Source organism: Adiantum capillus-veneris, chromosome 2 (assembly GCF_014529385.1).
Source record: "Adiantum capillus-veneris isolate H3 chromosome 2, ASM1452938v2, whole genome shotgun sequence".
In the NCBI taxonomy this organism is placed as follows: Eukaryota; Viridiplantae; Streptophyta; class Polypodiopsida; order Polypodiales; family Pteridaceae; genus Adiantum; species Adiantum capillus-veneris.
In genome coordinates, this window is record NC_140932.1 from 87,477,611 (window position 1) to 87,494,884 (window position 17,274).

At 41.2% G+C, this 17,274-nt stretch overlaps 1 protein-coding gene and 1 pseudogene across 1 annotated transcript; both read right to left on the reverse strand.

The window, feature by feature from the left end:
* Nucleotides 1-7,928: 7,928 nt before the first annotated feature.
* On the reverse strand, nt 7,929-10,472 carry LOC147463131 (uncharacterized). The gene has a single exon (XM_086528088.1). The coding sequence runs from the start codon at nt 10,322-10,324 to the stop codon at nt 9,776-9,778; it is 549 nt and encodes a 182-aa protein (XP_086384214.1). The 5' UTR covers nt 10,325-10,472; the 3' UTR covers nt 7,929-9,775.
* Nucleotides 10,473-13,316: 2,844 nt separating this feature from the next.
* On the reverse strand, nt 13,317-16,166 carry LOC147463132 (uncharacterized; annotated as a pseudogene).
* Nucleotides 16,167-17,274: the final 1,108 nt, after the last annotated feature.

Consider the following 17,274-nt stretch of genomic DNA (forward strand, 5'->3'; position numbering starts at 1 on the left):
TGCAAAGGCAGAAGCCTTAAAGTTGAAAGAAGCTCAAGAAGCTGAAAGAAAAGCAAAGGAAGAAGCGACCGAGCAACAAAGACAAGCCGAGACTACTAAACAGAGTGAATCACATCACGACTGGGGGAGATGTCTCCGAAACCCACTTTACCCACTACGGAGCAAGAAGACCAACCAATACCAAGCCCAAGCCCTTCACCAACAACTAAACCCAATGAAGGCAAAAAAGAGTCTGAAAAATAGGTAGAAGCAAGTTTTGAATAGCCAAAAGAAACAGAACAAACTAAGGCAGGACCTTGTACAACAACCCAGTCAGAAATAGCCAAGGCATCCATGAAGCCTCAAGAAGTAGCCAAGGCAACCGCAACGCCTCAAGGAAGAGAAGTAGAACCCCGCCACAACCACGAGCAAAAACCACATCACCACCTAAAGAACCACAAACAAAAACGGACAAAACCTCTAGACAGCCCCAGGTAGAGCTTGTTGAATGGGAAACAAATGACGAAGTCATCATGCAGGTCAATGAATATGCCAAGCAGATGCAGTTGATGACATATAAAATGCGAACAACAGCACTTAGCCGCAGTGCTAAGGCTAAGGAGATTGATCTAGTCATTGATGCTCTACAAGGAGAGCTACATGACAGTATGAACATCATTCTATATCTACAAAGACACATCAAAGAAATGAAAGATGAAGCAGAACAACACCACCTTGCAAAGGAGAAGCAGCAGAAAGAGATGGAAGAGCTGGGAGATCTTTTGACTAAATTATCCAATGCATGCAAGAGCAAAGATCAATAGCTAATAGAAGTAACCAATGAACAACACCAGCTTGCAAAGGAGAAGCAGCAGAAAGAGATGGAAGAGCTGGGAGAGCTTTTGACTAAATTATCCAATGCATGCAAGAGCAAAGATCAACAGCTAACAGAAGTAACCAATGAACTTCTAACCACTACTCTGTCAGTACAAAAGATCCAAGTGCAGCTCGATGTAGCTTCTTTTGCTGAGGTTCTTCTTGGTGTGCAGCTACTGTTTTCTTTTTCATTTCTTCAATTCTTGCCCGTCTTTCTTTGTTGTCCGAGCTTTCACTGCTATGAGCTTCATGGGAGCTTTCTGTAGATTCTTCGTCTGACTTATACACTCTCTTTCTTGAACAGGTGGTTCTTGGAGAAGGTTGAGTAGCCACAATCCAGGTGTTCTAATCTAGGGCTAGCGGTAAATTGTCGGCCATACCAGTAGCATGATATGCTATCCTTGTCAACACTTCAAGAGCACCCATATATGTGTATTTTTCCTTCTTTCTTTGTGCCTTTCAATGTCGTAAGTACATACTGTGCATGATCAATTTCCTGCCTGGTCAACACTTGAGTGAAGGTGGTCGCAGCCGCATGGTTTGGGGTGGTGTACCGTGGTGGTCAATTTCATAAATGAATTCGGCTTCCTTTAGATTTTCTATCTCCTCTTTGATATTTCTGGAAAATGTTTCACTATAAGTATATGGCTTCTGTCTGCTTGGTTTTTCATCATCTCTCATAGGTATGGTATGTTGATAGATTTTTGGATCAAGACCCTTGAGATCCTTATAAGACCAAGCAAAGATATCTCGGTATTCTTTCAGTAAACTTAACAAAAGCTCTTCTTCTTCTTCTTCTATCAAGTCGTTTGCAATGTAGGAAGGTCTAGGCTCTTCTCCTGGTTCGGCCAGATCTATCTTTTTTGCGTTTTTCAGGTTCTTCGTAGAACTCACCCTGTTTTCATAGTTCCCTGACAGGTTGTTTGACTATGATTTTTTGGTTATTTCTTGTAATGGGATGGAACACTCATTACATCTTTACCTTCCTCCTTGGTGGTTTCCATTTTAGTGGTATATATCTCCTTTAGAGATTTCTTCAACTCTTGATACTTCTTTCTCCATTCAACTCGTGTCATGGTTGAATTCTTGTCCTGGTATTTAGGTTTTGCTTGAGTTTTCTTTCTTGTTTTCTTCAATGTTTTTGATATTTTGCGCTTTTCATTTAAAGGATATCTACTAGTGATTTTTTTTTTGACACAATCATGTGCATCTATTTGCATCAGAAGCTGTGTTCTACTGGAGACTGATGGCATAGGTCTAGTTTGAAGTTTCTCCTATTTCTTTTCCACTTATACCATTTCTGTCTTCTCGGTTTTTTGTTTGGAAAGTCAAAAAACTTTTCCTCCTCTCCTTTCATGAGTAGTTTAGCTCTCACATGTTCTTTTTCTGACCCCAAATCATCTGAGGTAGCTGAATATTCTTCTAACTCATCTGTTGCATTATAGTGGAGGTCCGAAAAGACTTGTTTAGCTTTCATTAAGTCCTTGGATTCTTGAATTTTGTCTTCTATGTGAAGGGTTGAGATCATTTGTATGGAAATTATATCATAGGCGTTCTCATTGCAAAATTGAGTAGGCATAGACCTATTTACACACACATCCATTGTTGCCAAAATTTGAGTCCACTCAAATGGCTCAAACAAATGCTCTGGAAAGGGTTCAGGTACATAGGCTTCATCTGTGTAGTCCCTTTATAAGATAAATTCTTCTCGTTTTAAGCTCCCATTTTTTGAGGCTATGCACATCCAAATAGGTGTGTCTTTGTTCAACCAAGATGGAAGCTTAGTTTCAGCTGAAGAGAGTAAGTCAAATTCTTGTATGGGCATTTTCATGGAATCTCTATAAGTGTGATCTTTTAGATTAACTCTTGTTATTGATCCCACTTGCTTCAAGTACAGATAATTGTTTTCCTAATCCTAGATAAGTTGTACTTGTCGCATGAAAGGTCTTCCCAAGATGATTTCATAATTGAGTTTCTTTCCAAAGTCCACTATTACAAAAGTGTGTTGATATGTTCCACAGGAACTAACTATCACTTTTTCAAGCAGTCCTAAGGGTTTTTTGATGTGTCCATTAGCCAATTGCAATTTCATTTGAGTTTGTCTAATGGTTGGCTTTCCCCATGATTCCCATACTGCTTTTGTGGCTATGGCTATTCTGCCCCACTACCCAGTATTGAATGGTTTCTATATCATTATATCTCACCGGAAGGGTTGTTTTTCCTTCTTCCCCTTTGTATTATTCTCCAACTTTGTTCATTGGAACAGATCTAATCTCTTTGTTATCCAATTTGTGTTTCAACTTTTCCAAAATTTTCACGATTAATCCTGTTATCCCCACCTTCTCTAGAGTTTTCTACAGGACATTCCATAAATATGGTCTGATTTGTAACAGTTCTCCAAAAGTAGGAGTGTATTGAATGGTTGTAGACATGATTGAATGGATGTTGTCTACCTCTAGGGTCTGTTCTGCTCTTTTTATCTGAGTGGTTTTACACACTATGGATTCATCTTTGTTACCTCCCAAGTAAGAGGGTAGTACTGTTTTCAAAGTCATTGGTTTAGACATTCCTGAAGCTTCAGAGCCGCAATCCCCATGCAAGGATTGTACATCCATGTCCATATCAGGAGGTAGATTGTCTAACCAAACTTCCTCTATAGGAGCTGACTTCAGAGTTAGGCTCCCATCATTACTCTCTCTAAGTTTTTCCCACAAGTGTCCTGGCCAGTCTTCTTCTATGAACGGAATTCCATCTAAGCATCTTCACTGTCAGGCACTATGAGTTCTGGCTCTTTAGTTTCAAGGTGGGATTCTACCACCACTTCAGATTTCTCTTTACATGTTCCTTCCACAAGCTCCTCAGGTTTTGCTATACTCTCGAGCTTGGGTTTTTGTTTTTCCAGCATCACTTGAGTAATTCTTACCAGATTTTGATAAGCTTTAAGCTTAGCTGCTTCCATATCGGGAGAAGGAAAGTTTTTCCATTTGTTTTCCATGTTTTGGCCTGCTTTAAGTCCCGCTTGGTAAGCTTCCAATGCTGCATTGATTGGCTCAAAAATTTTGTCTACCAAAATTGATCCTCCAGATTTCACGGTGGTTTCCTTGATTTCTCTTCCAGTTTCTTTCACTTTTTCTTGGAATAGTTTCTTGGATTTCTCCTCGATTTCAGCCCTTTGTTTTTGTTTTCTCATCTCATATCTTTTGCTTTTACTTCTCTTGGTCTTTTGAGAGGAAATTTTAGTATTCTCCGAATCATCAGCGGAGTTATGTCTGTTTTTCTTAGCATGAGCTCTGGTAATTACCTTAATTGGAACAATAGGTTCACTCTCAGATGAGCTACTAGGTATCACTTGGACTACGCTGATTACTGTTTTATCCTTGTTTAAAGGATTTTTTGGACAATCTTCAGGGAAGTGTCCTTCCTTTTTGCAACATTGCATACAAAAAGCTTCCATTGGCTTAATTTTCTTGTCAGCTCTGGGCATTCATTTTTCTAGTTATCATCTGTACCAGAGTTATAACAGTACCCCGTTCTTGGCTTAATCATGGGTCTTACCATCGGAGATCTAACACCTTGATTAGCTACATAGTACATCGCTGCAAGTTTTGGTGTAGTATAAGTCACATGTTCTTCCATTGGTGGTCGATGTGAATTATACCAATCTCATTCTACCATTACTGTAGATGGACTAGGCTCAACATAGGGTGTAACAGGCACTAGTGCTTGTTCATCTATGACTCCCTATGAATGGATGTACTTTACAGGCACTGCATTATGTCCTGGATATGGAGGTTGTTGACCCAACACGGGCTAAGGTCTTTCCATACCCATCGGTGGTCTTTGAGCTGGGGCCATATAGGTTGATATCTGTACATGGGTTGTCCGTGTGGCCTCATAGGCACGTATTGAACACTCCCATCATACTTTGGTCGGTAATAGCACTCATTGGTCTCATGGTTGGTCCATTTACCCTCGATTGTACACCATTTCTACGGCCTGATTGGTTGTTTCCGTTGAGGTATCCCTTGTCCTGGTCCCCTCATAGGTTCTTTTGCATGTTATTCATCATTTCATTCATCCTTTTGAGCATGTCTTCTTTGGCTGTAAGCGGTGATGCAAGAGCTGTTCCCACTTGTGCTTGTTTGTTGGATGTTGTTTTCTCACTTTGATTATTCTTAGGGACATCTTCTTCATTGAAAATATCACAATTGTCTCCTAAGCAAATAGCATCTGACACACACTCTTCTAGGGTCATATGTTTCTTGCTATACAATATAGCATGAAGTTCTTTATCTAGCAGTCCCTCTAGAAACAATGTATTGTTTCATTCTAGTTGCACAATCCCTAATAGACTCACCTTGTTTCTCTTTGAAGCTATAGATTTGAGCTACAATATTATGTATGATCCCCGTTTTGAAACATGCAGCTACAAATCCTTGAGCCAATATATTTAAGTCCATGATTGACCTTGGTGGAATGTTTTGGAACAAACAAAATTTTTCCAATTTATACTCAAGTTCTCGTTTTTCAGTGGACAGTCTTTTTATGATCTATTTTAAGCCTCTGGGTCAAGTCAAAACTTAATTGGCCTAAAATGTCAAGAAAAAGAAATAATTTGAGTTTTTGCAAACTCTTGAAATTTTATCTCGAATGCGTCCTTATGCTTACCCACTAGTTCATACAACTTTTAAAGCATAATCTCCAATCGGATTCAATGGTGGACAATCTTCTGGTGTTATTTCTAGCCATAGACTGAAATTCTACAACTTCACATAAACAACTTACAATTGATTCTTTTGGATAGAGCAATGTTCTGAGATCCACATCGGATTCTACTTACCCTACTCCTAGGTCCTACTACAATGGGGTTGTGGAAAGTGTCCAGAAACACTCGTTTTCTTGTTTTTTATGGTTTTTTGAGCATTGATCTTAAGACTTGTCTCGTCCATCAATCATTCTCAAAATCCTAATCCAATCCTACATTCCCACAATCCTAAAAGGTACTTAACAAGTACAACCTACTTTCAAGCTACCTCTACACAGCAAAAGACGACAATCTTAAGCTATGCGACTTTAAAAAGAAAGTTTTGACTCTAGGTGATCCTAGAGGAAGTTAAAGGATAACTTCACAAGACGCTTGTGTTTTTCCCTAGTTTAGGTCACTTCAATCCCCGAAAGCGGTGCCAAATGTGGGACGGTTGTCTAACCTCACTCCTATCTTATTGCAGACATAGCGAGAACCACGAATATAGTTGTCAATCCATGGGACGAAGCTGACTCGACTAGTGTATAGAGGCTACAAGAGGTTGTCAGCTTCATGGAAAACAAAAAACAACTTGCATCTAACTCAAGCTATACTCAAATGACAGAAATCACCAAAAGCTAGTCGTTGATTGGCAAACAAATCACATCCGTTACAGCATCAAATGACATCCAAATGTTGCGAAATTTCTAGGACGTGTTTATAAGACCTAAGCACACATTCTTATGGTTTCAAAACTCACTTTAGGTCAAGTGAAAAAATCGCGATTATTAACGGTAGTGAGTTTTTGACCTAGTCGTTTTCGACCCAGAATGCATCTAAATGCTTAGCAATGATACCCCAATACCTCGCCTATACTTAGTTTATGATTTTGAAGCTTAAATTCCTACTTATGATGAAATAAGGCCACAGGTCGGCGATGAAAAAAAAACATGTCGACAGTCAACAAATCAGACGGGACCTAACGGGTTTTGGCAGTCGAGTAACGAGGGAAGGTTGGGGAGAGGCTGAGTACTAGGCACGATGGAATATGGTTTTGTAGTAGCGTGAGCACACGAACCGCAAAGGATTTTTTTAATGATGAGCACTCACAATGAGAGTCGACAAAAGAATCCAATGAATCACTAGGTGTAGATGATGCCGTACCTGGCTTTGGAGCAAGTCAAAGAGCTATTGCTCAATGTCTTGGATTCAAATCCGTGATAAGCAGAATCAAAACAAGGGAAGTGCAGCTACCAAAAGCAAAGTCCACCAGTAGGTAGAAGCAGCACCAAGCTTGCACGTCGTTAAGGTATTGAGCTTGGAGCTTGATGTCTTGTATAAAGCTTTGTAATGATGTGGATAGCACTGATAGGTGTAACTTAGCTCTGTTATACGAGAAGATAGCACAAAAATGGGCTTTTCGTGAGCTTTAATATGTTGGTGCAAGGATTTACAAAACAACTAGCAGATGTTGGTGGTTGCGGGGCCTGTAGGCCACATGCTGTAGTGAAAGCTTGGGGTTGATTTCTAGCAAAGGGTGTAGCATGCACAGAGGACGCGTAGCATCACTTTGTGTGTGTGGGATGAATGTTGTTGACAAATGGGCATTCACTTTTTGGTAGAGGTCAAAAGCCCTTTAAAATAAAGAGCTATAGCACAATATGTACATAGTGATAGAGTTATCCCACACAGTCACAATGGCTCTGAGCATTAAATGCTCTCAAGTACTTACACACACACACACACACACACATACACTCAAACTTCAATCTGCAAGAAATCACAGAGAGAAAAATGCACTAATCTTGCAATGTAATTTGTTAATTAGTTGTCCATGCGAGGTCCGATTTGAGCAAGCAAATGGTCGTTCAGAAAGCTCTTGACAATAACTTCTCCCACACACGAGAAACGCTACAAGAACATGATGATGAAGAGATTAATTGAAGATAAAAATTATGTGTAAATACACTAAATGTGAAGACTAATTGACGATGAAAAACTATGCAAGGATTCAATGCTAATGAAAATTTTTCTTCTCCGAATCACCAAAGGGTAGTGGAGCATGCTCGTGCCCAAATGGTGATTAGGAAGTAGGATTATTGAGAGTGCTAATGCAATGGTAATTAATAGGCTTAGTTGTGAACCGACAGCTTTGATACCACATGTTGAGACTTGTGGCTATGGTGTAAATGATAGCAGTCCATTCAATTAGCAAATTAATTATAAGAGATTAGAGAGAGAGAGAGAGAGAGATTAACGCTAATGGAGATAGAAAATCATTAGTAGATTAATATATTGCAAAATGTATACAAAGTGGCTAGAATAGTGGGTATTGAGTGGATGCAAAGTCAGATACAAAACATGCAGCAAAGGCTTCTTTTATAAATTAGGGAGAGAGTCTTCTAATGATCTACACCATGATGTCAAATTGTTGACTTCCATTTTAGAGAGGGTTCTCACGTTGTCGGGGGATTTTTATGTGCACGAGTTGAGCCGGGTCAGCACCGGGCTGCTCGCTGTGGGAAACGGTGAGAGAAAGATGCACATTTCAAGAGAATATAGCACGAAAGAACACCTTGAATTGAATTACCTAAATGAACTAAAATCTAAATACAAAAAAAATAATAACTTGATCGCAATAGGCAACAAGTGCTCTTGGTCCCACCGAGACTGTGAGCGGAAGAGAAAATTCCAAAAGTGTATGGCCTCAATGCTCTTCCCTTGCTCTTCTCGACCACCTTCACTTGCACTCACTTTGTCGTCACTTGCTTGAGTTTTCTTTAAATTCAAACAAACCTCTGAAAACTGCTAAAGATCTGCTTCTCCATTGTCATAACTCTTTGTGAACTTCAACTTCTCGTCCTTGCTTTATTCTGAACACTAACGATCTTCTTCCTTTGATGCTTTTGGTATCGATGAAGTTTCTACCCTTCGTGCCTTCCCGAATCACAAGTTAAATTTCTCGGTCTGCTCCTTGTTGGACACTGACATATCATGCCCAACTTGTCGTCCAAATAATAATACTCCTCTCTCGCTCGTGTTGGCCGCCCTGTCCTTAGCTTGCAGCCTTCCTTTGGAAATTTGTGGCACTGCTTTCATGCACGCAAAGGACACAATCCTCCTTCTCTATTCATGAGTGCCAATTGCCACCCTCTTGCTCATGCACTCGACAACAGAGCTAGCAGAGCCTCCTCGTGCTCTCTCCACCAGCTCCTGCAGTTCTCGGCCTGCCTTGCTCGCGCGCGCACGCGTTCTCTTCCCTCTCAGGCCCGCCTCTGCTCGTTCGGCTTCCAAACCACCAGCAGCTCGATTCAACTCTTTCCTCTCCTGCTGTCTTCACCACAAGCAACCCCACTGTCAGCTCGTCCTCCTCTTCGTCATGGGCGGCCCCTGACAGTTATGCGCTCGTCAACCTGCTACTTTTCTTCTGGCGGCCTCGTCCCCTCTCTCTGACGGCTTTTTATCTTTCCCTGTGCTGTCTGCTTTTCGATGCTTTTCGATGGCTCCGCCCTTGCGTGCCGTTTTTTTTTTTATAAAGCTCATCAACCTCTATTTTTACTGCAACCCCTTAACTCATAAAATATTTCCTTTAAAAAAAACCTTGCTTTTTATTACTTTAAGCGGCTGTTCACACTGGTCTTGCATGTGGGTTAAAATAATGCCGATCTTCACCTTCAAGGCATACGTATAGGTGAATGCATTGAAGAGAAGCCGTCCCTTTGCATCGAATATCTCCACTCTTTACTAAGCCATGCCGCCAAACTGATCTTGGTGGGCAACAAGCTCCTCAAACACATTTTAAGCTTCTTGAAGTACATCATATTGAAATACTTGAGAAATGGAACATCACATAGCACTTCTTATGGTTTACATATCAACCAAAGCATCTTCGAACACATAATATCGAACTGAAGTATCCTTGTCACCGCTATATTAGCCGCACCTACTGCTCTCTAAAGTACATTGCAGTAGTTATATGTATCAACAATGGCTTTGCCGAGTACAACAACACAAGCAATATACTCCAAGGGATGGCAATCAATAATCCGTCTGAGCAATAATAACGTCTAGAATCTTGTGTTATGTTAAAGCTTCACCTATGGACGTGGAGCGTCATGACATCCACTCCCTCTGAACCTGCACATCCTCCGGCATGTGCCAACCGTCTTCAGGTTGCTAATCATCATAAGCAAAAGTATCGCCAGAAGCTTCTTCTAGCGAATACATCTCATCATCTTCTTGGCATTCTCCAGAATCTATATCACCTAGAACCACCTGTCCTTCTCGCTTCTTGAATAATTTGATCCTCTTTCCTGCAATGGGTACTTTAAGCTTGGTGCCATCAAGTTCTCTAAGCTTGTAAGTTCCATTATCATAAACGTGCAGCACAACATAAGGTCCAAACCATCTCTTAACCATTTTACGCATGGCCGAATATTGATTTTCCAAACTGCTATCACAAACAAGTACCCAATCTCCATCTTTGATCGTATATGGTCTCAATCTATGCTTCTTGTCAAATGCAGCTTTATTCTTCAATCGTGCCTCCTTGAGCTTATCTATTGCCTGGTCAATGTCTTCTTGGCGTCTTTCAAGCTGCCGAATGCGCATAGCAAGCAAGTCTTCAGTTGACATTTCTGATTTCCATGGCAGTATGGTCCAAGAAACAATCGTCTCTTCTATAGGCATGATTGGCTTTTGCCCATACATAAGTTCAAATGGCATAAATCCTGTAACTAAGCTATGAGTAGCTCTGTCAGCCCATAAAGCAAAAGGTAAAAGTTTAGGCCAATCACCAATTCTTCCTCTACAAGTCTTGGCCAAAGCTTTAACAATAGGCGGATGTCCTCTTTCACTTTTCCATTACCTTCCGGATTATATGCTGTAGTAAGAGCCAAATTGATTCCCAACCGATCGAAGAACTCATAAGCTTCATCTGCATCTAATTCTCCTCTATCTGCAGTAATCTTCCCAATGCAACCATATCGGCAAATCACATTCTCAAGCAAAAACTTGCATACTGAACTTGTAGCTTTGGTACGCAAAGCTCTTCCTTCCACCTGGTTAGTGAGATCCTCTCTGGCAAGAACAATATACCTCATTTTCCAAATACCGACTGGCATAGTAATCAAATCTACAACCCACTTATAATGCATAGCCAATGGATAAGTAGGATGTAACTCATCTCGATGTCGCACATTTGAATACTGTTGACAAACCATGCAAGTCTCCACAAATCGAGCAATATCTATGTACATACCTTTCCACCAGTAGTGGTCTTTAATCTTGGCAAATGTTGCCCACACTCCTCTATGTCCTGCCCATAAATTCTCATGAAACTCTTTAATTACCTGTTGTTGTTTTACTTTGTCACATACCACTCGTTGTGGTGATCCTCCTGGACGTTTTGGTTGCTTCCACAAGTGCCCATCTTTAAGGAAATAACAATAATCTTTCTTCCTGATCCTCCTGTATTCTTGATCACTCCATTCCTCTTGCTTGGTGAGAGTGCTGAGATAACGGCCTATCAAAAGCCACTCTCCATCGTACATCTCATCTAAAAAAGCTTCAAAAACACGAGCAAGAACACTACAACTAGTGTCAACCGTCAAAATCACTGGCCTTCCACATTTATAATCAACCTTCCTTAAGGTAGGAGCATCCAACAGCATCTTCTTCAATTTCTTGATGGACTTTGTATGGACATCTTCCCACACAAATCTTTTCCCTTTTCTTAATAATTGGTAAAGTACTTCTGCAACATGAGCAAAGTGAGGTAACCAAATACGATAAAACACGCAAGCACCCAAAAAACGACGGACTTCAGTAACTGATGTGCATGAATTCTTCATCCTTTGTATTGCCTCCACCTTAGCTGGACTTGGGCGTCATCCATGTGGCCCACACATATGTCCAACAATCAATATTTCTTTGGCACCAAAAATTGATTTTTGACCTGAAAGTGTTAGATTTACCTCTTCAAGTTTAGATAGAATAGCTTCACAATCTGCAATATGTTGAGCAACAAAGCTTCGGCACCCCCTCTGATCTTTTACCTCGTCTTTCAAACCTTCTTCACAACCCTTGATTAGCAAATCATCAATAAAAGGCATAGTAATGTGAGGAATGAATTCTCTTAATACCTTGTTCATGCCATTCATCATGTGAGCAACAGAATTTGTGGCACCTTGCGGTAAAGTACACATCCTTACCAACCCAAGTGGAGTACACATAGTAGTGAGATCTCTACTCTTAAAAGCAACCTAAAAATGATCATAGCCTGAGTAAAGATCACCCATGGAATATATAGCCCTACCTGCAAAATCTTCTGCAAACTCGTCCACAATTGGTCATGTGCCAACATTACGAATTGTTACCTTATTTACTAGCTGCATGTCTTGAATAAATCGCAGGGCTCCATTCTTCTTTGGGACGGTGAACCATCGATTAGAATAAGGTGCACAAGATGGCTCCAAAATACCCATACGTATCTTTTCATTTAACAAGTCAATAAGTTGTGGTAGATGGGCTTTAGGAACAGGAATAGGACGCAAATTCCATGGCATATGTGGAACGGTAAAGATAATCATAGGTGCTACAACATTTGGATCTACACATCCAATTTCACTGGCTCAAAAGCAAAGGCTTTACCATGTTTTGCAAGCATCTCTTGAAAGCACTTGACCTCCTCATCAGTAAGAAACCCTTCTTCACCAATGACTATTTGCTTCAAGGTCTCTTTAATAAATTTGTGGCCAATGTTCTTGGGATCCCTTAGCTTTGGTTGGTGTGAAGCTTTTTCGATAACCTCCTCACTCTCCCCTGGGAGTGGGGTAGCTACAGGCCTGACCTTCTTTGCAACAGTTTTGTACTTTGTATCCACCTGCACTTCAAAAGCACCACCCAATTCTTTACTTACCTCCATTAGAATGTAATACATGTCCATCGAATGCACTCGCACAAATTTAGTCCCACTTTGCAACCTACACTTCTTGATAACTTCGAGTTCTGACATCGTATCAACATAAGAAACTTCTTCAAAGACTCCTGAGATAACATCATCATGTTCAAGTACATCACATCCCTGCAAATCACTTTGAACACTTACCACATATTGCTTCTCCCACTTAGATAGCTCCATGAACTTCCTATATGAAACTAACCTTCAGATGTTAGTCCCAGAAACCCCGAAGAAAAAGTCTCTTCTTGCGAGAACTTCTTCTTCCCTATACCACTATCGTCCCGCTCTATAGTGGCACCCCAAGAAAATCCTGAGCAAACCTGTACTCTTTAAACTCTTTCCGAACCCTTGGCAAAGGCTCAGTCTCTTAAGCTATCTTTATTCCTGACATGATCAACACAAACAGTCAAAAATTGAACCGCTCTCTTACCATCTTTACTTCGAATCCTTGCAAATGCTGAACCATCATCCAAAACCTTTGTTTCCATACACACAGTTGTGATGTAAGGTTGCCCTAGGATAAGTGGATGTTCCTGTATAAAAAAGTTATGTTCATCGCAAACATCTCCAGTTGTAACCTTGACATTTGCACATGCACCATATAAATCGCCAGGCTGGGTGTTGGCAGCTCGAATCCGCCAACCATGATCCATATCAATAGGCCATTTCCCTCTCTGGTACAAGCTTTTTGACATCAAATTAATTTTTGAACCATGATCCACAAGTGCTAGAATAGGCTCATCAATATCACCAATCTTAACAATTGTCTCTGTAGTGACTCCTAGGTACTGCTTCCTCACCATCATCATTATTGAAGTGAACATGTCTTACCTCGGGTGTAACTTGATTGGAGATCACTGTAGACTGTAAACTTTCTTCTTCAATCTCTAACTCATAAGCATCCAGAATCGATTCTACATGCTGAATCACTTGGCTCTTGACCGCATCAGGTTCTTGCTTGACTAGTACTTGCCGCTTTCTCTTTATAATATCAATGATCTCCTCATGAAATTCACGTTTAGCAATGCCCAAGACATCGCCCAAAGTAAGTTCCACCTTGCTATTGAGAATGCGTTCCTCAAATACCTTCTTCAGATTTGTAGCCAATTCAATATCAGATTTTAACTTGTAAGAAGGCCCTTTTGGCTTACCTTGCTTTTTATCTTTTGGTGCCTCTTCCATAACCACTTCAGGTGTAGGAACTTCTGTAGAACTTGCCCCTTCTTCCTTCTTGCCGCTAGTCCTCGTAGCTCGTTTTGATGAGCCCACAATGTCTTCATCTCTCTTGCGCTTCTCTTCCACCATAGCTTCATTAGCCTGAGATTTTGCAAGAAAGGCATACACAGAAAGAGAATCTACAGGATCTGACCACCCCGTAGTTTGTCGAATGTAATTCCCAGCTTGACTTAATGTGCCTTGGTACTTTCTTCATCCTCCGCACTGCATACGTGTAATCCATAAGTTGTTGCATCAACCCTAGAGACATTGTGCTGCATCTCCTCAACCAGCTTCTTCATACCGCCCTTCCCATAGTTAAAACGTAGACGTTCACCAGTTTCCTTAAGATGCAGCTTGCCGTCCTTCCAAAAAACTGTGTTCTTCTTATAAGCTTCATTAAAATCATCACAATTTTTGCGTATATGATCTAAGCTATCACACCACATGCATCCTTTATCCCATTCTTGTTGTGGAGGACGTTGTCTGGGTTCTGAAGAAGATCCACTTGCACTCAAACCATCAAGTTTAACAGCTTTCAAATTCAAATTCAACTCTTGTATACCTTTTACCAGCTCATCAAGGACTGGCTCCTCCAGCTTGGGCTTCGGCTTCTCCACTAGGTCCTCTTCGAGCACTTCCATAGGATCAGCCACTATGAACTTGTCCACCCTCTTTTGTCGCTTTACAATCATATTAACAGCTTCTGTAACCAGTTTCCAATCAGAAGTTAAGCCCAACTCACCAGATGGATCCTCGAGCAGGTGTACCAAGCTCTTCTGAAGGCGCGAATCTGCTGCTTGAATAAATAGCTCAACCTTTTCCGGTTGCATTGTTTTCTGCTCAGCAGTAGATAACTGTTCAAACTTCTTTTCAAAAGCTCGTAGCAATTCTCTCGCAGATAAACCTTTATCCTTCTGTTGTATCCATTTCATAAAGCTTTGCTTGGTAACTCGTTGAGAATCTTCGAGAAAATACTCTTCTTGTAAAGCCTTCTTAAACTCCTGCCAATTTGCACCATGTGTTATCGGAATTTCTTCAATTCGAGCCCTAAGCTCAGGAGCCGCAATTAAGTGAAAACCTTCCACTGAGTCATGATCATTAACTCCATAATCCTCCATAGATTGTTCATAAACAGTACAAAATTTTGAAATATCACGACCTTCAAATCTTTGCAGCTTTTTCAGTTACTGTATACCTTGCTTGACGAATACGTTCACTTTGTTGGTACTACTGTTGAGAAGCCTGTTGCTGCTCCATATAGGCTGCGAACAGCTGCATCATCTGTTGCATTGCTACTTCCTGTGGTGTCGACATCTTATGCTACCAAGTCCCACCCCGGCTCGCTTTCACGTCGGGTTCACCAAAGATGTCGGGGGATTTTTATGTGCACGAGTTGAGCCGGGTCAGCACCGGGCTGCTCGCTGTGGGAAACGGTGAGAGGAAGATGCACATTTCAAGAGAATATAGCACGAAAGAACACCTTGAATTGAATTACCTAAATGAACTAAAATCTAAATACAAAAAAAATAATAACTTGATCGCAATAGGCAACAAGTGCTCTTGGTCCCACCGAGACTGTGAGCGGAAGAGAAAATGCCAAAATTGTATGGCCTCAATGCTCTTCCCTTGCTCTTCTCGACCACCTTCACTTGCACTCACTTTGTCGTCACTTGCTTGAGTTTTCTTTAAATTCAAACAAACCTCTGAAAATTGCTAAAGATCTGCTTCTCCATTGTCATTACTCTTTGTGAACTTCAACTTCTCGTCCTTGCTTTATTCTGAACACTAACGATCTTCTTCCTTTGATGTTTTTGGTCTCGATGAAGTTTCTACCCTTCGTGCCTTCCCGAATCACAAGTTAAATTTCTCGGTCTGCTCCTTGTTGGACACTGACATATCATGCCCAACTTGTCGTCCAAATAATAATACTCCTCTCTCGCTTGTGTTGGCCGCCCTGTCCTCAGCTTGCAGCCTTCCTTTGGAAGTTTGTGGCACTGCTTTCATGCACGCAAAGGACACAATCCTCCTTCTCTATTCATGAGTGCCAATTGCCACCCTCTTGCTCATGCACTCGACAACAGAGCTAGCAGAGCCTCCTCGTGCTCTCTCCACCAGCTCCTGCAGTTCTCGGCCTGCCTTGCTCGCGCGCGCACGCGTTCTCTTCCCTCTCAGGCCCGCCTCTGCTCCTTCAGCTTCCAAACCACCACCAGCTCGATTCAACTCTTTCCTCTCCTGCTGTCTTCACCACAAGCAACCCCACTGTCAGCTCGTCCTCCTCTTCGTCATGGGCGGCCCCTGACAGTTATGCGCTCGTCAACCTGCTACTTTTCTTCTGGCGGCCTCGTCCCCTCTCTCTGACGGCTTTTCATCTTCCCCTGTGCTGTCTGCTTTTCGATGGCTCCGCCCTTGCGTGCCGTTTTTTTTTTTATAAAGCTCATCAACCTCTATTTTTACTGCAACCCCTTAACTCATGAAATATTTCCTTTAAAAAAAACCTTGCTTCTTATTACTTTAAGCGGCTGTTCACACTGGTCTTGCATGTGGGTTAAAATAATGCCGATCTTCACCTTCAAGGCATACGTATAGGTGAATGCATTGAAGAGAAGCCATCCCTTTGCATCGAATATCTCCACTCTTTACTAAGCCATGCCGCCAAACCGATCTCGGTGGGCAACAAGCTCCTCAAACACATTTTAAGCTTCTTGAAGTACATCATATTGAAATACTTGAGAAATGGAACATCACATAGCACTTCTTTTGGTTTACATATCAACCAAAGCATCTTCGAACACATATCGAACTGAAGTATCCTTGTCACCGCTATATTAGCCGCACTTACTGCTCTCTAAAGTACATTGTAGTAGTTATATGTATCAACAATGGCTTTGGCGAGTACAACAACACAAGCAATATACTCCAAGGGATGGCAATCAATAATCCGTTTGAGCAATAATAACGTCTAGAATCTTGTGTTATATTAAAGCTTCACCTATGGACGTGGAGCGTCACGACAACGTGTGGTGGTGCGGATGTGTCACACACCCCAATAGAGAATACAGAGAGAATGAGATGGTGGTTATGGAGTTTAGGATTCTTACTCTAAACAAGAAGTGATAATTGATGATTGAAAGGCTTATTGCTTTCCTGCAAGAGAGCAGTGATGAGAGCTACATATAGAATTATGTGACGAAGTTGATGTAGAGCATGTACACTATAAAAATAGAAGAGAATATAGTAAGATGAAAGATGGTTCTTCTTCTTCTTCTTTCCACAAATGAGAGAAGGATAGTTATAAAGATGGTGTTGCACCACCTCTGTATAATACGTACGTAGACTTTCGATGTATTCTATGTAACTACTAGCCCCCAAAATTGAGCTCTACCGCTCTTTATATGCTTCTCTTGCAGCTTGGAGTGTCCTCCAAGGCAAAATAGGGCACCCCCTTTCTAGCTTGGAATAGCTCCTTCTTGTGGGATTTTTGCTAAAAACATGGCCT

What these genes read in the sequence shown, in the direction of transcription:
- LOC147463131 (XM_086528088.1), bottom strand. Translation starts at nt 10,324, where the DNA reads ATGCCATTTGAACTTATGTATGGGCAAAAGCCAATCATGCCTATAGAA.